General features: G+C 32.3%; 1 protein-coding gene across 1 annotated transcript; it reads right to left on the reverse strand.

Moving 5' to 3' along the window:
* Positions 1–216: 216 nt before the first annotated feature.
* LOC145323119 (uncharacterized) lies at positions 217–27984 on the reverse strand. The gene is made up of 34 exons (XM_080165506.1): positions 27897–27984; positions 27208–27271; positions 26545–26607; positions 26323–26362; positions 25718–25845; positions 25117–25189; positions 24404–24471; positions 23964–24031; positions 23118–23193; positions 22299–22379; positions 21854–21995; positions 21059–21229; positions 20192–20275; positions 19231–19281; positions 17278–17422; positions 16684–16775; positions 16106–16383; positions 15807–15879; positions 15398–15517; positions 7534–7912; positions 7083–7198; positions 6304–6341; positions 6062–6120; positions 5632–5693; positions 5040–5167; positions 4589–4649; positions 4018–4126; positions 3600–3672; positions 3036–3125; positions 2544–2598; positions 1696–1761; positions 1242–1362; positions 1032–1068; positions 217–795 (listed from the first exon to the last, which is right to left on the reverse strand). The coding sequence occupies exons 1-34, from the start codon at positions 27961–27963 to the stop codon at positions 681–683; spliced, it is 3393 nt and encodes a 1130-aa protein (XP_080021632.1). The 5' UTR covers positions 27964–27984; the 3' UTR covers positions 217–680.
* Between the last annotated feature and the right edge of the window lie 10 nt (positions 27985–27994).

Genomic DNA, 27994 nt, shown 5'->3' on the forward strand with positions numbered 1-27994 from the left:
GATTTTTGTAAAAAATCCCCTTCAAAACATTTTTTACTTTAAAATATATGTTGTTAACAATTACATAATTACGTTACATTGGTTATTAAGAGGCAGAATTATAATATATCTTTTTAATTAAAATTACATAACTTATATTACTGAATTTAAACGCTTGAAATTAAACAGAACAAGTTTAAAATGCAAATTTTTAATTATTTATTAATTTATATTAGCTGTAAATTTATCTATTGTATTACTTTATGTATTGTTCTAAAAAAAATTATTTTCCACTCTATATTATATTTAATAAAAGATGTTTTAATTAGTCTATGGAACATAAAAATCCAGGGAAAATCAAAATCTAACTAAAACACAATTTCGCCTTTTTATAGCAATTAATCAATGTGATTTGTCTAATCCTAAAATTTAGACTTTAAAAAGAAATTTATTGTTTTCTTTTATTGGAATACCCCATCAAAACTGCATATTAATAACATAATAAAATTATCAAAACGTATTAGCATATTCTTAAAAGAAAGCTTTATGTTGATCTTTTTTGATTTTGTTATGATTGTACTTCTTTAACTTTACAATTATACATTAATACTGATATGGTTTTGTTTGTTCGACCAACACATTCATTTTGTCTTTTTGTAGATATAGGTTTTCAGAAGCTTAAGATCTTTAAATCAAATTTATTAATCGTGTTGGCTTGTAGTAGAGGGCGGCCTAGTTGCTGCAGACCCTGGTCTGGTGGCCGCTGACGAGCCAGGTCTACTCATCCAGGTCCCGTTTTCTCCCCAAATGCTGGTTCTAAAAAAAAAGTTTTTTTACTTTAAGAATGGGGTTTTTTAACCCATTGTATTACAAAGGGCTTTCCATGGATATTAAAATAAAAAAAATATGAGATTAAAACGGCTTTTATAATCATAAACTCAAACAAACAAAAGCAAGGCCTTTTATGTAAGAATCAAAGATTCAAGCTTAAAGGGAATGGGCACAAAAATGTAAAAAAAATGCTTTTTTTGGTGCTGTTTCACTTTGACTACCTGAAAGTATTGCTTGAGATATCCGTAGCTGACTGGGCCCTATTCATGAAGCAGCTTATAGTGTCTAATAAAAAATGACGTCATATAATACAAATGACCAATAATAGACCTGTATACTTTTTAACATTGGTCAATTACAATGTATATTGGCCTATTATTGGTCATTTGTATCGTATGACGTCACTTTTTATTAGGCACTATAAGCTGCTTCCCTATTCATATCTGGAGCGAAGGGAGACAGCTGGTGTTGACGAACATCAAGAGGATCTTCAGGTGATAGTTGGTCAGCTTTCCCGTCTTCAGTGTCTAACAATTCTTCATCCATTGCAGCCTAAATAAAGTAAATATTTTTGTGTGTTGCCAATGCAAAAGTTTCTAAATTGAAATCCATCAACAACTTTTGAAATGAAAACAGACAGACAAAGCCGCTAGAACGACAGAACATTTTTTCCAATTACTCTGGCCCCCAAACATTTTTAAATCAGAGTAAATAGAGCTAAGATACTATTTAACTTTTGAAAGGTCCATACAAATAACGAAAAAGCACCTATCAAAAATTAATTAAAAAGGAAAAAATCTGCCTTTTTTTTGAGCATATAAATATATTGTTAACCAGATTAATTAATATATCCCTGTAGACACTCAAGAATTAAAAAGTGATTACCTGTAGAGGATCTAAAGATTCTCTGCTCTTGTCCAAAGGATCTGGTTCCAACTTTTTCTTTCGTAACTACACATTAAAATTAGTTTTCAAAGCTTTTCTATCTTTAGGGTCGGTCCGTCGTAATTCAAAATGTTAGAATTGTCTTATCGATTTCAACTTTGCATAATGATTCCTATAAGAATTAGGTACGTTTTAGGAAGCGCAGCAACTACAGTATCCAGTATTACAGCAGATTTGCAACAAAATTACTTACAATTTTGCTTCGCTTTATTTGGATGTTGTCATCCTTGTTTAATATTTTATATTTTTTGTAGGCTTCAAAATGTTTTTAATAATAGATGTATCAAATGATATTCTACAGCTTTACAACTCACATTGTCCACAGTCACACTTTTTCAATGAGTATAGTAATATGTAATAAATTTTCTTAGCCGCTATTCAAGATCGATGTCTAAAACCTTTTTTTAAGATTAGCACTACAAAAATTAAGCTTCTACTCTAAATTACTCTAAATACTATTTCTACTTTTAACTTTTTTAACTATTCAATTTGTCTTAATAAGATTATTAGCGCCTGAGCCCATAGCATCAAGGGGCTTTGTATTAGAGTGGGTAAAAATGGGGCAGAAAAATAGCCTAAATCAACTCCAACGTTTTTATCTAAATATCAATTATCTTAAAACCATCCCGGGATCTCTGTGAATCTTCCCTAAGAAAGAGAACTTAATAGTTTCAATAGTTATTAAAATCTTCAGACAAAAACAACTTTACTACTTTATACAATAGGATTTCATACAGTTTTTAAGCTTCCCTACTTTATCATCCTTGTTTTTTAAAAATTTTATTTACCTGTGTTTCTATTATATTGGTCAGATCAGCAATTTTTGTTCCTGGAGTGGGCTTTCTAAAATATTATTATGCATTTAAAAAAAGGATATTTATAAAGTCTTAAATAATAAAAATATTTTTAAACATAGAAACACAATTCAGGGAAGAAGGTAAGTTGGACTTTAAATTATACTATTGACAAAAGTTTTATAACCACATTTTCTTATTCGTTAGCTTTAAAACTTCGTATACTTTTAATAAGTCTTAATGCAAACAAGCAGTGTACATTTTTCCAACCAATAAGTTTGATCTACAGAAGGGGTATTTTTGTTTATATTCATTGGGGAACTATCAATAGTATTATCCCATAAGATCCATAAATTTGATTATATATTGATAAAAAAAATATAAATTGCACGCTTATTATCCAGCAATGGTTGGACTGACAGACAAGCAGACAAATTGAGTTTAATAGTTGCTTTTTCTCTTAAAATGTAAAAGAGGATTCTTCACCTGAGTTTAATAACTTGTGGTTCTTGTCGGATATGAATTAAATCTGAATCAGAGTCGGAAATGTCAGAGTTATCTTCAAACCCATCTTCACTAAAATAAAAATAAAATCTTTCACTTAAATCCGTCAAAAACGGATGTACAAGTCGCAGTAATAGCTATATCTACTCCTTAATCTTACGATTTGTAGTTGAACTGCAAAACACAAAAAGATTACAACATGTATTTATTTTTTTTTTTGCGCACAGCTGTTTTAAATTCCTTCCATACATTTTTACTAATTTTTTTTTACTCTGCTAGCAACTGCATCCCTAGCATAGTGATTATTTTGTCTATATTGGAATATTCAAGAAAGGAAAATAGCCTGAAACCTCCCTAAGACTGTTAATCAATTCAGTGGTGAGCGAGTTTATAGTGGATAATTTAAAAGAATCATGCTCCTTAAAAAGTACTTAATAAGAAACATTTTTAAAAACTGTATTGGTATGTTTTTAACTTTGTTTTAATAGTCTTTTTTGTGTTATGACCGTTTGTAGTCTTGTTTTGAAAATAAACATGCATATTTACCTTTGAGTGTCCCAAGCAGATTTTTGTTCCTCTGTTTCTTGTTTCAGGTGTTCCACTTCAGTTTCACTTCGTTCTAAATCATAAAAATATAACTATTTGCTTCAAAAATATCTAAAAATTAGCCGAAAACCATCCATAGTCTTATCTAAAGCTTCTCTGATAAGTAAAACCCATTTGGACAATCAATCTCCAAGATCTTTAGCTTCAGACAAAAAACCTTAATACTTTGTATTATAGAATTACTTTTTTTTTTAATTTAATCCTAGAAAAGTCCTATCTGTGCATTCCCCCCCCCCCTCACACATTTTCAGTGTGACCTTTTCTGCAGTGGTGTGAGGAAAGGAATCAACACCATCCTTTCCCCTTATTCATACCTTCAAAAGAACATTACAGTGCAAGTCACTGATCTTATCTTTACCTGTATTGGCAGAATCATCTAGATCCTCTTCATTAGCACCTTTCTCGGTATGATCATCTTCAGAGCAACTTTCATCAAACTCTTTACCTTTGTGCTTGTCATAGTTTAACTGAATGGATATAAAATTTGAATGTTGTGCTAATATAGTCCTCGGATATTGGTCAATACGTTCCTCCATGGTCAAAGGATGGGTGGGGTAAAGTCAAAAAGGGGTAAGGGTAATAGACAGCTGAGAGAAACATTTTACAAGGGTATGCGAGAATCTCTCATCATATCCACGGTTATATATTTATTTTAAACTAGAATTGTAAGTAATTATAACGTTTAATAGAAGTAAAACTTTTGAACAAATTATTGAATTGTTGTTTCATTCTTTTAAAAGATAATCTTAAAAAAACAAAATTATAAGTTTAAGAGCAATGATGAAAAAAACCTTGTAAAATAATGAGGATTTGAAAGGTTTGGTGATTTCTTTTGTAAAATATACGTTTGTTACAACTTATACTAACGCAAAGTATGTTATAATTAGATGAAAATAGCCTAAAACCCCCATATACATTCTAAAATTAACCTTTGAACTACTTTTCCATTTGTTTGGAGGGCCATCCTTCTTGTACGGACTTTCATATTCTCTAAAAATAAATGTCTAGTTATACAACTACTCAGGGATCTAAAGGGATAAAAAAGTCAATGGCCGATAAATTGATGTAATCCTTAATATTTGTTTATCTACGTTCTAACCTTATTGTAGCCCTAGTCATAATATTATTATTCCTAGATTATTCCTTAATACATATTAACCCATACTCTAACCTTATATTAGCTCTAGTCATAATGATATTATTATACCTAGCCTAATCCTTAATATTTGTTGACCTGTGATTTACAGTAGTCATAATATCATTATTCCTAGCCTAATCCTTAAAATTAGTAACCTGTTTTCCATTCTAGTAGTCGCCCTAGTCATGATAATATTATGTTCATTATCATCTCCCCCTAGTTCGATCCTCAAAATTAGTAACCTGTTTTCCATTCTAGTAGTCGCCCTGGTCATGATGATATTATGTTCATTATCATCTCCCCCTAGTTCGATCCTTATTTCTTCCTCCAAAGCTGCTTGGCTCAAATCACTGAAGCCTTGATCGCTTCCCTAAAAAATTTTTTAAAAATTTCAGAAATTAATTTTAAAGTGAAGCTACTCTACATATATTTTGAATGTTTGAAAACAATGAAATTAGAATACGTGGATATATTGACAGAGGAAATTAGTCGTTAATTAAGGTTGCTAATATGGACCTCATTTAATGGTCAGTTTGTTCATCCAGTAGGAGAGGAGGGTATATGGTTAGGGAGGGTATCGTTATATTAGGTAGCTGGAAGTATTACTTTATTAGAGTACATGAAAATCTGATGCAACATCCAAGTAATCATATATCAATTTAGAAAAACATCCTTTACTGGTAGTGTTGTTGGAAAACTAGATTTAGTAAATTTTTTTTGTGATAATTTCCTTTAGTAAACATTTACTCTATAACTCGCTTTGTCCTTCCGAGAAATTTGCTTTATGTGATATGACTCTGAAATTTATTGTGATGATTCTCTTTTTTATCTTACCTCAAACTCTTGCTGAAGAAGGTGTTGTAGATTTGCTTCAAAGTTTTGGAATGAATCTGATGCTGCAAACAAATGTAATTATCTTATTAAATTAAAACATTGGGGATGATTTTATAAAAAAATAAAGTTAACAAAATGAATATTACCATACATATTGTGTAGCGCAGTGGCATTCTTCAAGGGGGTGTCAACTAGAAAATTATTATTTTGGATCAAGTTAAGCTGAGCATGCCAATGCACAACAAGTGAAGAAAGATATGCCAATATTTCTTTAAGAAAAGCAGAGCATGCCAAAATTTTGAGTAAAGCATATCATGCCAAAATTTAGACATGTAAAGCAAAACAGGCCAAAATCTAAACATGTAAAGCAGAGCATCCAAAACAGAACAACGGCATGCTTTACTTAACTTGATCCATTAATTTTACTTACGTTGTTCTTGTTGAAAGCTCTGGGAAGACGATATTTCTGAATCTTGTTCTTCAATATCACTAGAGGAAAGAAATGTTAGAAGCGAAGTTTCTCTTCGATGCTTAATGTCTGTCTTTATAAAAATTTGGTTGGTATGTTTCTTGTTAAATCAAGCTGACCAGTCTAGTGCCGATATATTGTCGACTGTTAATACAATTCTACATTTGCTTTGTCTGTATTTTTTGCTGAAGAAAAGTGTATACCTGTTTGAATTTGTAGATTCAGCTCTTTTTCTAATAACCTACAAAAAAATAATACAATAAAATGATATTTTCTGGCTTTTGAAGCCTATTAAATCTAATAAGCTACTTTATTATTTACTTTGTCTTTCCGTCCGTCCTACTGTAATGCTATAGGTTAAATGTGATTTTCTCGTCTGCTATTTAAGATAGACTGCTATTTTTTGTGAAGATGTCTTGTAGCTACGTAAGTTACAGTTAACCCTTCCTTGGTCTATTATTCTGTCAGTCATGCTACAAAAGAAATGAATATTTAGTATTTATAAAGTTTTTGGATTTTTATTCTCATCACATATACTCTCTCTCTCTCTCTTTTAAAACCATTCAACCCCTGTTCCATAACTTGCTATGTCCATTTGTCAATCAATATTTTTTATTCTTCTCTAATTGTTTATTTTGAATACTTGTAATCCTTGTTTATATAAATGTTGAAGTGGCTACGCCACCAAGAGGCCTCTAGGGGCACTTGATGGGGAAGGGGGAAAAATAGATCTACCAACCCCTGTTTGAATTTTAGTTTTAAAACGAAAAAGTTGAGAGAAAAAAATTGGGTGGGGGTACATTTTTTTCTAAAGGTTAATTTTCTTGAAGCGTTGTGGAACTCTCCCCCAAAATAGTAATAAACCTTCCAGGACCTATGAGAAGCTACCCTGTAAAGGAGAACCATATAGGTTCAGTGGTTAGCAAGATCATTTGGTACACACACACAGACAAAGATCCTTTTACTTTATTATAAGAATTACCTTTTGTTGAAAGGCTTCTGCTTTGTTCTTGTTTTTGTTAAGTTCTCTTTCAATAATCTTATAAACATTAGAATCTCCGTATTCATCTTCTTCATACAGATTTAGGTCATCTTTATCTACAGAGGGGCATTACTTAAATCAAGAGACGTGCAAATGAATATAATATTACTTGGATAATGCATTATATATTTTCCCTTACTCTAATAAAATGATACTTCCAGCTGGCTAATATAACCATAACCCCCTCTCTTTAATGCTTAACTCCATCCTCTTCCCTAACAATGGAGGAATGCATTGATTAATAGCTGATGACCTAAATTGTTGATAAAATTACCCTGTCACAATATCCATGTATTATATATCCATTGGATTTTAGAAAAAGTAATTAAAGTAAAGCCTATATTATGTTTAATTGAGGCCTTTTGGAATTTTAATTATTTAAGTAACGCACCCTGTGTGTTGACATCAGCATTTTGTGATTTGTAGTTTGGTTCTTCGCTCCTTGGCGTTTCATGGTAGACATTTTCAACTTTTGTTTTATTTTGAGGCCCTTCAATAATATTTCCACTTACCAGAGAATTACTTGTAGCTGTACTGCTGCGATGTTTGGGGGGTGATGGGGCTCGAACCTTTTTTAATTTTCTCTCCTTTTGCATGGGATTTTTGGGGACCTTGATGCTTTTGCGGCTAACCTTTTTTATACTGCGAAAAAGGTTCTTGCGAAATGAGGCAATTTTGTTTCTTACAGATGGTCGTTTTGATGTTGAAAAATTAGCAAGTTGGTCCACCTCATCCCGGCACTGTTCTCGTAGCTCATTCAGGTGGGTTGGCTGAAAGTAATACAATCTTAGAAAATTATTAGTAACATAAATAAGGATGATAACATCCATAAGTAGCGAAGCTCAAAAATTATGGACGGTGGATATCCGTAAAAAAAAATCAGCTATAGAGCAGTTTCATAAAAAAATATTGAACTAGAAAATCATGAAACCTTATAAGATTTATAACATGAAAATCTAGGAATCGATCTAGCACCTCAACCAATAAGCTAACCTTAATGAAACTGTATAAGGTTATGTAAACTGTGAACTTATTTAATACCTTAAAATATCAGCCGTCTATCTTGAATAGGAGTAAAGAAAATCTTGAAAATTTTAAAATCAAGGAATCGAACTAGCACCCTAACCAATAAGCGAATCATGATAAAATTTCATAAAAGTATGCAGAATATGAAAGTATTTAATCCCTGAAAACTTCAGCTGTCTATCTTGAATAGAAGTTGAGAAAATTACCAAAACTTAAAAATGTAGGAATTGATCTAGCACCCCAACCAATTGACAAATCTTAACGAAAATATGAAGAATCTTAACATAATTAATCCCTAAAATTTCAGCTCACTATCTTTTATAGGAGCCGAGAAAATCATGTTTTCCTCTTTCTGTCTCTGACAGACAGACGGACATTTCGAATTATAGAGTAGTTTTGCTACTAAAACTTATCTAATTGAGATATATTAGATTAGCTGTCAAAGCTGGAGTAGTAAAAGAACCTTAATCTCTGAGTATGAGGTTGATTAAGAGTCCCACAAATCACATCTGGGTACTAAATTTCTATCAAGAGTAAATTTTTAAAGAAATTCTTGTAACCCAAATAAACAAAGAAGTCAAAAATAACTAAAAAAAAAAATTATTAACTAAAAGATACATTAAAGAAATATTTAAACTCAATTAGAACAAAAATTAAGACTAAATATAAAAGACTTATTTTTGGATTTAACAGGCCACAATGACAACCACTTAGGATAGTAGTTTAGTTATTTCTCGTATCGTATTATAAACAGTTTTTCTCGGATTCGAATGAATACGAGAATAGTTATTTCTCATATCGTATTATAAACGGCTTTCCGCGGATATAGAATGTACAATTATAAGATTAAAACTAGTTTTTTTAGCCCCGTGGTGCCAAAGGCCAAAGGCACCGGCTAAAAAAACTAGTTTTAATCTTATGATTGTACATTTCTATATTCATAGAAAACTGGATACAATACGATGATAGACATAGTTTTTTCGTATTCATGAAAACCGGTTCCTATCCACCGGATTCAAATGAATACGAGAAAAGTATTGCCAAATCTGGCATCTACACCTTTTGATAACATTATTAAACTTAATAATACACACTGGTGTCCTGGATAGGAAACAGGTTTTTGTTGAGTTACGTATGACAAGACCTATATTTCTATGACCGGACGTGTATGACGGTTCAGCACATAACTTTCATTAAATCACAGCTGATCATTTTTGTGGATTTTTTTCAAAATTACTTTTTTATCCAGATTTTCATAGTTTTTCCCCAAAAAATCACAATGTTCTCATGTTTACAGCTTAGTTAATCTAAATTTATTCAAAGAAAAGTAAAATAGATGACAGCTGACTATGTTATTATCCATAATTAGATCTTTCAGAATCAATTAACTAATCTAAGATTTGTAGTCTAGAAGTTGGGTAAAAGTTATTTGAAGTTGTTATTTGAATTAATGTCTAAACAGTTAGACAAAACTTAAGTTTGTTTTGGTAGTCAACCCAAAACAAATACTCACTTGTTAAGTCCCTCATGCATGCCTCATGAATTGTTATATTATAGCATAGTTCCTGGCTGTAATAAGATGTCCCTCTGAGGTTCCACCAACGAAGTTTAAACTAACATGCTTCAGAATCAGCAATGATTCTGTATAAAGTTTTCCTTGTAATATTGACAAGCTTTCTTGCTTAATATTGGTTCCTTGATGACTTGATGTCTAAATAGTTCCTGTGTTATTGATTGTTCCTGCTCATCATCATTGGAAACAGTAAGTTCAGTATTGTGGCTGCCTTTAAAGGTTTTGATGGGTTGTGGTTGCAGTTGAAATGATGGTGGTTGTGTGAAATTCTTGCCAGTGTCAGACACAAACTGCACCAGATTCTTGTTTACTCTGGCCTTCAGGTATTCAGGTAAACATTGAAACCTGAAAGTATTGGGACAGGGTGGTTTTTAGGCGTTCTGGGTAATGAGTTTGGATCTACTGCAGTTCATGGTAAAATATTGCTGGTAACGAATGCTTCCTGGTTCATGATGTGACAGTAGATGGCTGTTCTCAGAGCAGCTTTTCAAGCAAACAGTAGGCTGTCCCAGCTGGCATTACTAAATATGGAACTGTATCAGGGACTGGCAAATTGCTTTTTATGTATTTACTATGGCTTACTTTTCTTTCCCTCTGGTGGAGAGAGATTAAAACATCAAAACAGTTTGTTTCTAGGCTTCTTAACAAGATTGTCACATGTAGCACCTAAGAACTTAGGATGTCTGACTTATGGTACTGTTTCAACAATGACTACAGTGCCTGCTTCATTCGAAAAGGTGGTAAAGACTATTGTAGATGATTTGGCTGAAGAAATGACTGGGTTCTGACTTTTTAACCAATCATTAAGAACTGCTAAGTAAGCTTTTATGTCCTTGAAGGATAAGTAAGGGACTTATGCTGTTGGAGTTGTCAGCAGAGGAAATTAGATGTAATTAGAATGAGGTGTTGGCATTTATGAAATTTACAGTTCAAATAGTATATGGTATAGGACCCCTCCTTGTAGGTCAGCATGTTTGGCAGATTTGTATTCATATTTAGATCCTCTGATAACAACAAATTGTTGTCTTCCTCTAAGGTATTCACATAAAAACGTTACATGTACTCATTCAAGTCTAGTGCATTAATATTATGCAGTAGAACCACATTGTTTATAGTGTCAAAAGCCTTTGAAAGATAAATGGCAACTGGCACTGCTCTGATAACTGGTTTCTTATTGTTTAGGCTGTTGTTGATTAAGGTTTTAATACTCTGTATGGCAGTGGTGGTAAACCTGCCTGTGTGAAAGCCATAATGTTGGTCTGCAAGTTGAACAGCATCATTCAGGTAGGGACGAATCATGCAGGCAGGATAAAGAAGTGAGACAGGGCAGTAGCTGGAACCCTATTTATCAAGTTTCCCTGGTATCAGTAATGAAATAATTTTACCAGTCCTCCATATGCTTGGTATCTAGAAGTGATTTACTTGTCAATACTACAATGAAAACATAGTACAAAATCATTGCTGATTCTGATTTGTTTAAACTTTTTTGGTGGAACCTCAGAGGAACCTTGTATCACATCCAAGATCTATGTTTTACCTACAAATCTTAGAATAGTCAATTGAGGTTATTGATCTTGTTATAGCTGTCATCTATTATACTTTTTTGCATGAATTTAGAATAACTAAGCTGCAAATGTGAGAATATTGTGATTTTTTGGGGGAAAAACTATGAAAATCTGGGTAAAAAAGTAATTTTCAAATAAATCCACAAAAATGATCAGCTGTGATTTAATGAAAGTTATGTGCTGAACCATCATACACGCCTGGTCATAGAAATATAGGTCTTGTCATACGTAACTCAAAATAAACCTGTTTCCTGTCCAGGACACCGGTGTACAGCCATTGGCACTATTAAAACTCATACATATGGTTTTAATCGGAAAAAATGCAGAGCCAGGGGCACCCCTTTTAAATTCCTAAGGTTTCTCAATGTGTGGAATGTTCCTCCCAACCACAATTGCATTTGCTTCTTTGGAACCATTAGAATAATGTATATTGGGGCAGATCAAGTAAAAAGGTGATTTAATTGTCTAGAGCCCAAATTTCATGTTTAAGATTTTTTCAGTAGAGAAGCTATCATATTTAGCTGTTGGGACCCTTCAAAGTGTTCCTTTGTCATTTTTAGACCTTTCATATATGCAAAGTTCTGGTTCTGAAACATTCAGAAGTCTCATCATTAGATCATAATTGCTGTTTATTAATAAGCTACTATGTATATTAAATTTTCTGATTTTATCACAACCTTTTTTCTTCATTCTTGTGCCACTTCAGAGTACATGCCTAAGGGAAAGTTAGGTGCCCTGGTTACTTGGTGGGAATGGAAAATAGTTATACAATATACATGTACTCCTTGAGGCACATCTTACCAAGGAAAGGCATTCTTTATTACAAAAAGGTTTTGAAACAGAAGTTTCACAGTTAAGTGGCTCCTGGCAAGAAATGGCAACCTATACTATTTAAAGTCTATGGATTACCTTAGGATGGAACTGTGGGTGTAGGATTTGAGCAACTTTGTCAGCATGCTTCAAAAACCTTCTCCCTGTGTTCCCTGCTTTGCTGTTGCCAGAGCCCACTTGTTTTGGTGTGTCAACTAGTATACCAAGTTTGGTAAAAAGCTCTTTTTTGTAGTTAACTTGAAATTGAAATACAAAATAAAATCTGGATCAATTTCTGACAAAAATAAAAGGAAAGATTTGTGTAAAAATTTACCAGCATTATAATCTAATGCAAAATTCTGTCAACAAAAATTGCAAGAAACAAACCTTTAGTAAACTGTAACATTTTCTCAATTTTTATCATACTTAGCGCTTTCCACTTCCATTATGGATAGGTATTCACAGCAGTATGAAGTTCTTAAGAGCACTGATGCTATTTGAAATGATTTGGAATTGCCTTGGGCCTTGTTAATTACTTCATCTCTCAGATGCATTATTTAGTCACTTGTGTCACATCACTGAAGATTTCGTCAGACATGTTCCACATGCTGATGGGATACAACTGCTCTTTTACACTGTCACAGGTGTGTGTTTCTTAAATTAATTTTTAAAATTTCAGCTGAAACACCCCTCTCAGCAGTGATGGGATGACAAAGTTTTCCATAATGCATTCCACATCTCTTGTGGTTACTAAAGCTAAGTTTATATTGCCAATTGTTTTTATCCTTCCTCGTGCGAAAGAACCCCTTTCAATCCTTACTCCCTGAGCTTGACACTCAGCCAGCATCTTAAAGTTGTAAAAAACACAAGCAGATTGAGATATTTTCAGCAAAAAGTTCATTATGATTATTGCTCGCAGAGACCTTAAGGTCCATGGCCATTGCTATCCTCTTTTCTTTATCATTAAAAGATTTTAAAACTGTAAAAATTTCAGTATAAATTGGGCAGTGCACTCTTGGTGTCCTGGTTAAAAACAGAAAAATAATGGGAGAGTTATATCTTCATATTAGCCCTAAATTATGTATAATTGAGCAAACAGTGCTGGGCAACACTTGAAGGTGCTATCTGAGAAAACTTTATTAATCTCTCTTAACTCTTTGTTCATATGCAAACATCAATACACTAGCACCATATGATATGTTCGAAACAACATAGCCAGGACATCCTTCCATAAGAATCAAAATTTTTCCATCACTTTCCATCTGTAGAAACTTCCATTTGGAATAAAATGCTCTCCTTTTAAAACTTGCTGTAGCCTTTTCCTCTAAAAGTCTCTATTCATAGCATACTTTTTCTAGCTGGAACAAAAGTGACACACTAATATCCAACCAATGATGAAACTTGGTGATTTCTGCTTGAGCAGGATTTCCATCAAACCCATAATAGATCCACCTAACACTCAATGATACTTATTTTATTGCTCTTCTACATCTTTGAGTATCAAATGGGGACTTCTAATGTTCTGTTGTAAAGCTGCTTGAGTCTTCTATTACTGCTGTAAATTCTGGTTTTCAGCAACTGCATGCAGTTTTCTGATCAAAAAGCAGAAATTCTTTATTTATTCCTAAACCTTTCATATTCAGCAACTAGATGCGACAGTAAGTAGCATAATTGGACCACAAATTCTTACCCCATAGAGCCTTGTACCATTACTAACAGTGTACATCAAACTTTGATGAAGCTATTCTAAATAAAATTCCAAAACCTAGTCAAGCCTTCTTATCATTATAGCAATTATAGTTGAGAACATCCTTGGGTGAAACGTCACATTGTTAGTTAGTAGATCCTTTAACAAGATTTGGTTGTCATACAGCAATATTAGTCATCCTTGGATTGATTTTAATTTAGGGAGGTGGTTGGTATCTCCATCTAACTTGCATTGAAACTCAGCAGATAAACATTTAGTTATTTGCTTCTCTCTTATGATAAATAAATTAAGCGTTGTCTCAACTTGCTGATGTCAAATAAGTTAAGGGTGTACTTTTCATAACACAAAGATAAGTCAAATGCATAGAATCTAATAATACATCAGTACTCAGAAATGGAATTTCCCCTGGTGCAGGCATTGGAAATCTTAATGCTCCATCTTCATATTACACCACTATCTCGCAGAGATTTAAGCTGCTTCTCCCCCTGTTATATGCTTTTTGGGCATAGTCATTTTTTATTGGCCTGTGCTTGCAACTTGCATAAGGTTCTTAGGATATAATGTCACAAGAAAGGGCCATATATCATCACATCCATTTGACAAATCAACAGCCTTATTTGTAAAGCTAAGTATCCTAATTCTGTAAGTCTTTGCATCTTCGTACAACATCTTGACTCGTGTCTTAGCATTACAGGTTGTGACATCAACTCAATCCTGATAATTGCTATTGGTGCCATCTTTGCACAGTGCCCTCGAAGGTGCTTTGACTTTAGTGTCAGAACCTAAATTGGGACATAGTGCATTTTATTACCCTAGGTTAGGTAACTTCATTTCACTTTTCAATAAAATCTAAAATGCAGCGGTTTTTGAGAAAATTAATTTAGAAAATTTCAAGTTCAATTTTCACCCACTAGGAGTTACCGCATAATCATGACAAGAAAAGCAAAGATTAATCATTTAAAATTTTGAACAACTTTGCTTTTATAAAGTTCTTCATAAAACCACTCCTGAAGTGAGTTAATTAATGGCCATTTTTATCAATTGCTTTGCTAAGGTCACGGAAATTCAGCCGTAAATAAATCATATATAGAGAGGTTTTATGACTGACTTTATAAAAGCAAAGTTGTTCAAAATTTTAAATAAGTAATCTTTGCTTTTCTTGTCATGATTATGCGGTAACTCCTAGTGGGTGAAAATTGAACTTAAAATTTTTAAATCTAATTTTCTCAAAAACCGCTTCATTTTAGATTTTATTGAAAAGTGAAATGAAGTTACCTAACCTAGGGTAATGAAATGCACTATGTCCCAATTTAGGTTCTGACACTAAAGTCAAAGCACCTTCGAAGGCACTGTGTTTGGTGTTGTGAACAAAGTCTGTGCCCTAACTGGTTAGATATGTCCATTTTTATAATTTGGAATATTTTGGCTAAACATTTTTAAATTTTCCCCTTTTATAGGCACTACGAATTGCCTTTATCAAACCCTTGTGAATACCTCCATACTACAATGGAAGTGAAAGAAGCTAAGCTTATCAAAAATTGTTTTACATCTTGCAAATTGTTAGTTTTTGTACCTGTCCTTTTCTGGAAGTTTTTATGATAGTTTTGGTAATATTAAGTTTTTCATCTGAGATAGCCGTCATTTGACTTGTTATATCAAAATTCTCTAATTCTTCCAATAATGCTTCTTCAATCTAAATAAATATTTAACATGTTTTAACAAAATCCATAAGTACATAGTGTGTTAACACAGACAAATTTTATTTTCAGATTTGAGGCAGCCTAAACAGCTGTGTATCACTGACTGCTGGCAAATTAAGTTGACTAATATATAATAGCTTTGCTAAGAGAAACTCCTTTTTTTATGGAAGCTCTAAAATTGAAGGATTTGGGTAGGGAAGTAAAAGAAAAATAGCCTAAAACCACCCAAAGACTTATATAATCTTAAAATAAAATAGCCTAAACCATATCCCTCCTGTTTACCTGTTTACGATATTTCTCAACTGTGTTAGTAGGAGTTTCTTCAACTATATTTTCTTTGCTGTTCAGCAGGCTTCTAAAATTAAAAAAATACAAAGGAAATTATTACTAATTGTCAAAGGTTTTAACATTTAAATTGACATGGCAAAATCTACTTTTAACAGATGTTACGCTGTCCTAACTTACAGGATTAAACAGATCTTAATTAAACAATCAGTGCAATCTGTTATGAATTAAAGACGCAAGTACTGACTGACTATAAATGTAAAAATGCTTTGCTTTTAAATACTTATACGGTATACCTCGGATTAGCATACAAATGCTCATAGGATGCTAAAGAATCTTCAGACATAACTTTGCGAACTTTATCAACATTCTCTTTATTCTTTGCTATTTCTGTATCATCTTTGGCATTAGCTTTGAGATTCTTAGCTGTATTTTTAATGTTCTTTCTTTCAGGTTTGAAGGATTGTTTATTGGCATTGATTTCAAGCTTTTCTTGCTTGATTACATTTTGATTATCCATTACTATTTCAGACTTTAATTCTTCGGTTATACATGAAATGTTATCATAGTTATCCTTGATATTATTATGCAATCATTTAAATTGTCCAATTATCAAAACAAAGATACATTACAATAAGAATTATTTACACCACAAGGGTAAAGCAAATTTTGTTTTGAAAAATGTTTAACCTATTAAGTGTCTTAATCTGTCTATCCCGAAGGATCTCACTAACCACTAAACCACACACACACACACACGCACTTAAATTGCCCCTAAAGGCCTTAAGGGGCGACCACTAGTCTTTAAATAATCTGAATATACTTTTTGTTTAGTGTACTTTTATTTAAAGATAAGACAATTTATATGACCAACCCTGTAATTGTTTTCCGAATCATTATTGGATAAATTTAGATTTTGATAATCTTCATCGTGATAAGATTCTCTTGTCCCATCCAACACATACTCTGAAAATACAACAGTAACAACAACATTAACAGCAAAGCTCTAAAATTAGACAGTTAGAAAAACAAACATTAACACTTGTAGCATGTCAGAACAGAATATTAATTAACAAGTCTAAACAAAATTATATACGAATTTGTTGCAAATTTGCATAAATACTGAATACTGTTTAAGGAAGATTTTACATTTTAAAGACTTGATTATAGAGATACTTTGCATAAAATAACTAGTTGTCCTAAGAATGCTTGTTCTAAAAATCAAATAGATTAATTTTATCTTTTAAGACATGGTTCTCATAAATGTTGAAATAAACATGCTATAAATATACTATCTACATTCTGGTAACAATTAAAGAGTTGCTAAGATTTATAAATCATAACTAACTGTTACAGCAATCATCATGCAAAGTTTAAAATTGATAGGACAATTCTAACATACCTAATTGCTTTACAGCTAGAAACATAAATCTATATTTCTATTTGCAAGAAATCCAAATTCATTTACCTAAACTCTCTTCTCTGCAGAATCTAGCATTAGCATTCAATTCTTCATCTTCTTTGTCAATTATGAAATCATTGGCATTATGTCTTTCATCAATAATTGAATCTAAGTCATCTTTTCCTTTAAGTTCCTGGTATTCGGGGTCAGCCTTAAAAAAAATCATATTTTTCAGTATGGCTTCCAAATTTCATAATGTCCGTAGGATTAGAACCGGTTCTCAGCCATACTGTAAAATCATTTATTGCATTGTATCAAAGACAATTTTCCACAATAAATAAAAAAATTATTTTCTTTCATTTTAATATCCGTGGAAAGCTGTCTATATTACAATGAGATATATAACTATTTATTTTTATATATGCCAATAGATTCATAACCCTAGATGGACTGTCAGACACAATAATTAGTCCAAATTAACATTTTATGCTTTATTCTAACAAAGCTTATCATAAGAAATTCAACTATTAGTATTTTTTAACAGACTTATCATACATGGATGAAATAAAAGAAAAAGCTACCCTTTTTTTACCAAAATTTTACAATTATAATAAGGCCATATTGTTCCTACATTGTGTTCTTATTGGTCAATTTACTAATTAGGGATCTAGGTTGACTATTTTAATTGTCTAAACTGACCAAGCTACATTTGCTTGATTCACTTCACTAAGAGAATATAACAGTAACTCAAATTTCCTACAAATTAGGTATTAAACCGGATTTTCATTGAAGTTTTGTGGATTTAATTTAAACTTTAAACATAGAGATAGATCAAGACTCTCTGTCTCCACAACCTGGTCCTTCAAAAAGAATGTAAGATGATGATTCGAATTTCATCCCATCACAATCCGAAACAGAATAAAGAGAAGAATTTTAAAATGAAACTTTAGAAAGATTATCCAGCATAGTCAAGTCGTGGTTGAAAGAAAGCCTTCATATTTGTTTCAAATTTGCAAATCTTGTAAAAAAAACAAATCTTGGATTCTTATATAGAAATTAAAAGGATTGGTATATACAGAGGTTTCTGCGATTTGCACAGAATGCAATTTTCCGATTAACACTACAGCATTTTTAATTATTTGTTTTAGTTCATATTGCAAATAGAAAAAGTATTGGGGAAAAAAGATTTTTTATGCCGTTTTTAGTTCTGTTTTCTGTATCTTATATTTGTATTCCTTGCAAAGTCTTGAAATTTTGATCAAAATTTATAGTGATTCTCGAAAAAGTTAAGAAATGCTCTGACTGTAGTATGGCATTTGATAATTGTCCTTATAAAAAAGTAACAGGATATTTTTCAGTGCCCGCTATTTTGGGGTAATATAGAGTGTCGATAAGGTAATGTTTTAATCTCAACCCAACACTGTGTCATAATTAAAGACATAAAAAATTATTCCTTTTGAAGTCAGAGACACTAGAGTAGGGGGGATGTCTTGGCTTAAAACCGGCTCAACTTATTATCATTCACAGTTAGGGCTTTCAGACATAGGTTGTGCAATCAAAGGGTTGATGTATGAAGGGTGTTGACCATCTATAATACAAAGTAGAACGATGTTTGTTTGTCTGTCTGTCTGTCTGTTTGTTTGTCTGTCTGTCTCATTGTTTGTAGCGAAGGATCTCGCTAACCGCTGAACCGATCGGGATCTCCTTTACAGGGTAGCTTCTTATAGGTCCCGGGAAGGTTTATAACTTTCTTCTTGGGGAGTGGGACACTCCTAATCCCCTCAAAAAATGAAAAATACCCCCCCCCAAAAAAAAAAAAAAATTCTTTGTTTTAAAATCTAAAACACAAAAAATTAGTTTGATAAAACCTCTTGGGGCAAAGCCCCTAGATGCTAGGGCTGAAACCGCTAGTGTAAACATAAAAAAAAACAAGATATGGTTCAGAGATACACTTAAATATGATCTCGTGATATTTAGTTCTTATAGTTCTGTGAAAGGTTTTAAATTATATTCAATTACCTGTAAATATTGTTCAACATTGCGCAACTTTGGAAAATTTACTGCCTGTTCCTAAAAATATTTCACAATCACATAGAACCAATCTAATAAACAAGGATGACAGCATCCATAAAAGCGAAGCACTGAAACGGTAGGACAAACGGACATTAACACTTGTATAGTGTTAGAACTTAATTATCATAATATAAATTTATAAGAGTCAAAGCAAAATTGTAAGTAAATTTGTTGAAAAACTGCTTAATACAGGAAAATTTTTATGGACATACTTACATTTTTAGGACTTGATTATAGAGTTGCTTCGCTTAATACATTATACTTTGTTGTCCTAGGAATCAATATACCAAAAATCAGATCAATCCGATGATTAGATCACATAAAAATTTGTTGTTAAAAAAGTAAAAAAATCAACATGTTTAAAATGGACGTACGGACATTTTGGTAATGATTATAGAGTTGCTACGCTTTCTAAATCGTACCTAATTACTAAAGGAATCACCATGCAAAATTTGAAATCGATAGGACAATTCTAACATGCCTAAATTAACGGAAAAAGCTATCCGTTACGGACGTACGGACGGACGGACGGACCGACCCTAATTATAGAAAAGCTTCGCTTTTAAAAAAAGTATGGTGTATGCATATTTGCTACTTAAGGCCTCTAAAATGGTTTCTCCATAGAATTGATAGTAATATTTAGTCGAGATTCGAACCCATACCCCCAGCAACAAGCAGAAGTGTTGTATTCTACAAAGGAAACTAAGAGTTACTCAGGGAGGGAGGGGACAATGGGAAATCTTACTTATACCCAAAGTTTTATAAACACGTTCTTACACTCATATAATAGAAACTAGTTAATGGTGTTCAAACTTTTAAAGCCAAAATTTTAATCTGAAGAAAGGGTATTTGTAATTTTTATCAATCTATCGCCCTTTGTCTTATCCCTTAAAATCCCTGGAGGTACCTGAATTTCTTGTGCATCATCACTAAGAACTCCATCATTTGATTGAACATCATGATTATCTTCAGAACTAGTTTCTTTCTTCCTCTGTAATATTTTAGAAATGGATTTATTATTACTTGGATGTTACATCAGATTTTCATGTTCTCAAATAAAGTGCTCGCAGCGAGCTAAAATAATGACACCCTCATCCACTCCCAGTATCCTCTACCATAATCTCATACTGGATGAACGAACTGGTAAATAAATGAGATGCATGTTAGAGTAACTTTACAAAGTATCTCAATAATCAGTCATGTGACGTCATAAAAATGAGGGAGTTGAGAGGAGGAGTTGGAAAGAAAACCCCTAAAAAAAGAGATGGATAATCCCACATCTTTATAACGTCTCATGGCTGATTTTGAGACACTTAGTAAAGTTAACATGTTAGCAACCTATATGACAATAATTTTTCCCCTTTCATAATATCCACGTATTTTATATATCCATTATTATAATTATGAAGAAGCGTAGCAACACTGTAATTGTTCTTTTGGTCTTCCAAACTTTAATTAATTTTTAGACATGAGGGTCTTTTATATACTTAATCATCCCACCACTCCTTGCATACACACAATAAAATCCTATTGTTTCTAACTGTTATTTTTATCAAAAAGATTGTGCGCTTGTTATTGCTGAATTCTTATGCATCTACGATTTGGTGGTAATTTTTGATGAGAAAAGAATAGTATGGGGTTTCCCACCTCCCTGAAATAGCTTATAACCCTCATCTAACCAGTAGGTAAGATCTCTAAAAAGCATAACCAAATCGGTTCAGTGGCTAGACGGACGGACAGACAGATACACATCGTTCTATTAATTAAAAAGTACCTTTACTTTTCTCCTTCTTTTTCTCTTTTTCTTTCTCTCTTCTCTATCCATTTTATATTGAATTTGATCAAAAATATCTTCTTTCAGAGATTCGAATCTTTGTTGAAATTCAGTTCTTTCCTGTTCTATCAGTCTTTCATAAGATTTTATTTGGCTTTTCCAGAATTTTTCCTAAAATTTAATTGTCTTTAAAAACTATCCAAATAGTTCAGATAATCTCAACCTGACAAATTCTCTACAAAAAAATGGATTTTATGTTGTGGCCCTAAACTAAAATTATTGGTTGAAAAGTTTGGACACTACTGTTCTTAAACTAACTATGCAAAATACAACAAAAGTAACAAAAAATCTTAGTTATAAAACTTTACATATATCCATTGTCCACTCCCTCACTGGGAATTAAGAGCAAAGCTAACAGAACCTTGGCTAACATTAGATCCTACAGATTCTAATGATGAACATCTAGAACTTTTGGAATTATAGAGTAGCTTCACTACTTTTTTAAAATTGGAAATTTCTTTCAAAGTGCCTTGTTAAGCAAGGACATCCCCTTATTTTTTGATAAATTAATTAAATAAAGGGGAAAAGTAATTATTGTTTTTTTGTTTCTTACATTATATTAAATTAGTTTAGTTTATTGTATACTGGATACCCTGCAGGGTTAAGGGACCGCAGGTATAGGTCCCTTATGGGTTATATATAGGGAAAAAAGCTTTATTCCTTATTTTCAATTTAATTTAAAAATAAAGAGTAAGGTTTCAGTACTCAATAATAAAAAGATTTGATTATCCCTACCTGGGCTAGAAGTTTACCCTCCAGATTCATAATTTCTGTTCGGCTGGCTGAATACTGCTGAGGCTGTGGATAATTTTGCGGTTGTTGGTAATTGCGTTGTTGTTGTGAAGTGTTGTGCGCCAGTCTAAACTCCTCTTTAATACTAAAATTGGAAGGAACTACGAAAATGTAAATCATACCACTGATATAAAAGATATTTTTGGGAGGGGGGTGTTTGGGGGGGAGAGAGAGTAATGAAAAAAATTTTACACCCAACCCTCGAAAATTAATTACCCTTCATTTGATTTTCTACTCCATCCCCCCCCCCATTCCTCCTCCATTTAAAATAGAAGTTTGGCATCCCCAACTTCAAGTAAAAGGTTCAGAGGATACACAACACATACAGACAAACTACATCTTTTTTTTACTGCGATTTCAATCATGAATTTTAAATATAATATTTTACCTTAATTTTTCTTTTAATAAAAGAATTTCAGTTGTTAAATTGCTTATTTCTTGTTGAAGGGCGGAATCTTTCGGGTTATTCCTTAAATCATTAAAAACAATATTAAATATAAAAAGTCTAGATACCCAATCTCTGTAGGAACTTTAAAGAAACGAACCTGATATAATATAATATTGATTTGATAACTTCTGATTCGATTGAGTCCTCATTTTAGGGAAGCTTAGCATAGGTCCTGGGATGATTTTAGGCTATTTTATCATTTATATTTAAGTTTCGGGATGGTTTTTAAACATATATAGATTACAATTGGGAGGTTATCTTTACAATCTTAAAATCTATAAAAGAAAATCATGAAACCTTTTTTAGTACTTCAGTTTATGGCTAGTTTTAAAACAAATCTTTAATCTCTATGCTGTAACTAGGGTGCTGCCACTTCTACCACTAGCAAAAATATAGTCACTGTGTTTTTGACACAAAGTAGGTTTATTTTGTCGATTTCTGTTTTTGCTGCATTATTTGCAATATCTTTTTAACAACTGTCAAAATTACACCTTTACTGTTCTTATAAACACAGTTTTCTTGTTGTTGTTACACCAAAATACGCATTTACTGTATTTTTGTCATGCCTTCTAAAAATGCAGGTGTAGATTTGACAAAAAAAAAACTGTGTTTATGACAGTCAGATCACTGTGTTTATGACAGTAGGTTGACTGTATTTTTGATAGTCGTAGATCCGTTACAGTTACAGAGATCTTATAATACAAACGGACAAACACACTACATCCAACTATTTTATATGGTGAATTATCTAATATCTACCTTTGTTTTGCATTGTTACATTCTTGTAGATGTTGTTGAAATTCTAAATTCATGCTGGTCAAGTTGACACTCTTTCCTATCATAAATATACTTTGTAATATGAAACATTTTTACAAAGTTTCTGTTGCTTCTTACAAATATTAATTTTAAGATGCTTTTCTTTTTTAAATTTTTTATGTTACTATAATAGTAACTAGAGGCCTCTAGGGGCACTTTGGAAGTGGGGAGTTGAATTCGAAAACACAATTAAATTTTTTTTTTTTTAGGGGTGATTTCTCTTGGTAGGGTAGTGGTACCCTCCCCTAAAATAGTTATAAAAGGTCCGGGACCTTTGAGAAGCTACCCTGTAAAGGAGAACCATGTCATTTCAGCGGTTAGCCTTCGGTACACACAGACAGAGATCATTTTACTATATTAAAAGGATTTATCGCATCTTATTATTGACAGCATTCCGCGGTTAGAAAAATAAAAATTACAATATTAATTCCAGTTTTGTAGGCCCTGAGAAACCGAAACAAAAACTCTTATTAATTCTATGATTTTTATTCTGTATAGAACTGTCTTGTCTAACACGATACGATAAATGTTTTCCATATGACTCAAAAACCTGTTAATAATAATCAATATAACCAGTTCCTAAAGTTTTATTATAACATTTTCTTATTCGTTGGCTTGAAAACTTTGGAGACTTTGATTAAAGTTTGATTGTTTGGTTGATAAGGTAAGTATCCAAACGTTTCCTCCACTAATCGTAACCTTCAGAACGACAATTTTGTGTCTCATCCTTTGGGGGTGTATTTCAATTTATCGGCCATTGTCTTATCCCTTTAGATCCCTGGAAGTTACCTTTATGTGTGGAATAAGCAAGAAACTCCCTCCATTGTGCTTCGCTCATTTTCTCAACTACTTCAGCACTTAATAATGAAGTTTTTTTATAGTGCCTTAAAAAATGACGTAATTCAGGCCTGCCATTGGTAATTTATTCTATGTATTGGCCTATTATTGGTCACACTTACCCAATGTCAATACGTACTGACGAACAGGCAAAGTGAATTATAGAGTAGCTTTGCAACTTAAACTGGAACTACTAAGTTCCAATAATAAGATTTTTTATCTATTTCAGCAAATTTTAGTTTATATTTTACATACTGACTTTCTGGTAATAACTATAAAGTTGCTACACTTATACTCAAATGTATCATTGAACAAAGATAAGAGTTATGAAACAATGGATGTAATGGCGGACAGACCGTATATTTATGATTACTAAAGAAACATATGTCTACCTGTGTCGTCTGTTGACATGACCCACAAGATAGCTGGCGTTCACAAAACTTTTGCCACAGAACAAACACTAAAATAATGGATATAGAATATGACAGGAGAATGTTTGTCATCAATTTAGGTGGCTAATATAGTCACATATTAGTCAATACGGTCCTTCGTGGCCAGGGGAGTAGATTAGTTAGTCATAATGGGGGTTGGAGGTTATGGGAGCTATTTTCTGTTAGTTTAGCCAGATGTGATAATAGTTATTTCTCGCATCGTATTATAAACGGCTTTCCGCGGATATAGAATGTACAATTATGAGATTAAAACTAGTTTTTTTAGCCCCGAGGTGACGAAGTCACCGGCTAAAAAAACTAGTTTTAATCTTATGATTGTACATTTCTATATTCGTAGAAAGCTGGGTATAATACGATGCTAGACATAGTTTTTTCGTATGATGAGAACCGGTTCCTATCCACCGGATTCGAATGAATACGAGAAACATCTTTTATGGTATGCGAGAATCTCTCACAATATCCACGGATCCAAGTATCCATTACTAAAATTAGCCTTACAATAATTCAATTTATAGTAAATTATTTAAGATAGTTTCTGCGGATAGTTATAGGAAACATTGCTGATGGCCTTTAAATTGAATGAAAGTTTCACTTTGATAGAGAACATGACAATCTGGTGTAATATCCAAGTAACAATAAATCCATTAAAGTACCTTTTGAAGTTCAGATGGTTTGACATCTTTAAGCATAGCATTCTGTTGTTCTCCAAGCATACTTCGATTTTTCCTTTAACAATACAATCAGGGATAAGGGATGGGAAACGTAGGAAAATATTATTTTAGGAATATTTCAAGCCTAGCCTAAAAAAAAGTTATGGGATGGTGCATTAGTTCGTTATCAATGCTAATGAAATAGCTGTAGCCTGTGTGTGTGTGTGTGCAGATACAGTATAGAATAAAATTCAGGTAGCAAGTCTTAAGTAAAAATATAACTTTTTTATAAACCATTATTATATTAATGGCTTTTGTTAAATACAATAACAAAGCATCTCGGGGCTAAAAAAACTGGTTTTAATCTTATAATTGTACATTCTATATCCGCGGAAAGCCGTTTATAATACGATGAAAGAAATAACTATTAATAAATATTTCAGCTTGTTATCTTCAATAGCAACCAAGAAAAATTGCATTTTCAACTTAGCATTATGGATTATATGACAGACAAGTAAAATATAGAGTAGTTTCGATACTAAAAATACTACACTGTAAAGATTCAAAATATGTTTATTGTTTATTTTCAAAATATTTTATTTACTTGATTTCTTTTCTCAGAAGTTTGTTTTCTTTAATGAATATTTTCTTTTCCCCAATAAGATTTTTATTAAACTCATGTTGTTCATTCACTCGAGTAGTTAGCTCATCTATGCTCCTCTCCAAGGCAATCTAAGAATTTAAATAAATGAAAATTGGGGAGAGGAATGGGCAAAACAAGCATAAAAGTATCAGAGTATCAGTATTTGTTGCAGAGTATTATTGACAGCTCACCGTGAATATACCGAGGGAGGGGCATGGGCTAACAAAAAACATTTTTTAATGTTATGATTATTCTTTTTCTATTTGTAGGAAAATGTCTGTAATACGATGCTATAGATATTATGGACAGGGGAAAAATTGTCGTCTATTTAGATTGCTAACATGGACATCACTTATTGGTCAGTTCGTTTATCCAGTTATAAGGGATGAGGGAAAGGGGGTGGATGAGTGGATCGTTAATTTAGCCAGCTCCAAGTTTCAATTTATTAGAGTTCTAATAATCTGTAAGATCCTAGTAATAATAAATCCATTGAAATTCAAATGTGACCTTTTATAATATAATTATTATAATTATAAATATTTTTCTATATATTAAAACTTGCATACCTGATTTTGAATTTGTTGTTGTATTATCATTTGAGATAACCTATAAACAAAAATATTTTTTATTCTTATATTGATTTTTAATCCTTTTTTATAAGTCCTGTAATGGTTTAAAACTGTTTTTCATATTAGGAGGGATAAATTATGTTGTCAATTTTAAAAATTCAACTTAGTTTCTACATAGATGCTAGGGTAGTGTTTTATAAATTAAAATTTAAATCTTACTTGAAGAGTTTGGCAATGCCAGGTAGTTTATCCAGATCCTGGGAATCAAACTCATCTTCCAGCCTGGAAAATTTACATATATTTAATTGCTTCGCCCATGGCCTCTAGGGGTGGGCGGACGAAGTCAGGAAAATACTCTAAAACCACCACATTACATTTTGAAGTCTCGCTGAAAAGTACAATCGATTCGGACCTGCAGTTTTCGAGATCTTTACCTTCAGTAAAATATAAGATAAAATCTAGTCCTATTCATCATAAGCGAAGCTACTCTAAAATTCAATATGTCTGCACGGCAGTCCGTCAGCCAGTAAGTTCGTAACGCTATGTGAGTATATAATTTTCTCAGCTGCAATTGAAGATAGACAGCTCAAATTATCAAAGATTCCTATGACATATGCGCATATAGTCTATACTTTGTTTTGTTCGTCAGTCTATCATTCATCTATAATACAAACGATACAAACAACTGAACCGATTGGGCTCTACTCTTCAGGGAATATATCTACTGGTCTTGTGATTGTTTTAAGCTATTCTCTTAGGGGTTGAGACACAAATAAGGAAAAATTAGGTTGATCAAACCTCTTGTGGCAAAGCCTCTAGGGGCGAAGCCACTAGTTCTTAAAAAGAAACAAACACTTATTTTACTATCCCCTGGAATATTACCTAAAATGAGCTATGCTGGAAATAATGGAATCAAGCTTGTCCCTACAGTCGGTCGGATCCTCAACTAAAATAATTTTAAATAGAGCACATTAATAGGATGTTTGACAGTCTAAATGTCTGTCATCACAGTGTCTGTCTGTTTTTTTGTCTGTGAGTATGTCTTTCTGTCAGTCAGAATGCTAAAGTATATATTTTTTTGTTAATGTAATAATAATGAATATGTATATCCATCCATTTATCCCTCTCCATGAGTATGTACATTCATTTATCCATATGTCTATCCATTTTTACCTCTTTTTTTTACCCTCTTTCCATCCTTTTATCCATCATTTAAGTCTGTATGTCTAATCGCCAAAAAAAAATTTCACTTCATGTTTAAAGACTGTTACCTTATTATATGTGTCATCATTATTTGACCGAAACTCAGTCAAAAATGATTACAAAATAGACCTAAGATACTCAAATAGTTTCTTTATAAGCCCAATCAATCAGTTTTGAGATATCTCCATATATATTTCAAGGAAAATTGACAAAAAGGCAAATTCGGGTGTTACCTTTTATAGGAACAGATACCATAAAATCAATAAAACAAGGATGACAACAACTTCTTTTTTAGCATTTTTGACTGAGTTGTGGCTAAATAATGATGAAACATATAATAAGATAACAGTCTTTAATATAGTCTTTACCTAAAATGTTTGGTTCTAGGGAAGCTATTTTCTTCCAATCTAATCTCTGTATATTTTCAATCAACATTTTACAGCATTTTTAATTTCTACAAAGTAAA

Source organism: Acartia tonsa, chromosome 6 (assembly GCF_053477335.1).
Source record: "Acartia tonsa isolate MP-2025a chromosome 6, ASM5347733v1, whole genome shotgun sequence".
In the NCBI taxonomy this organism is placed as follows: Eukaryota; Metazoa; Arthropoda; class Copepoda; order Calanoida; family Acartiidae; genus Acartia; species Acartia tonsa.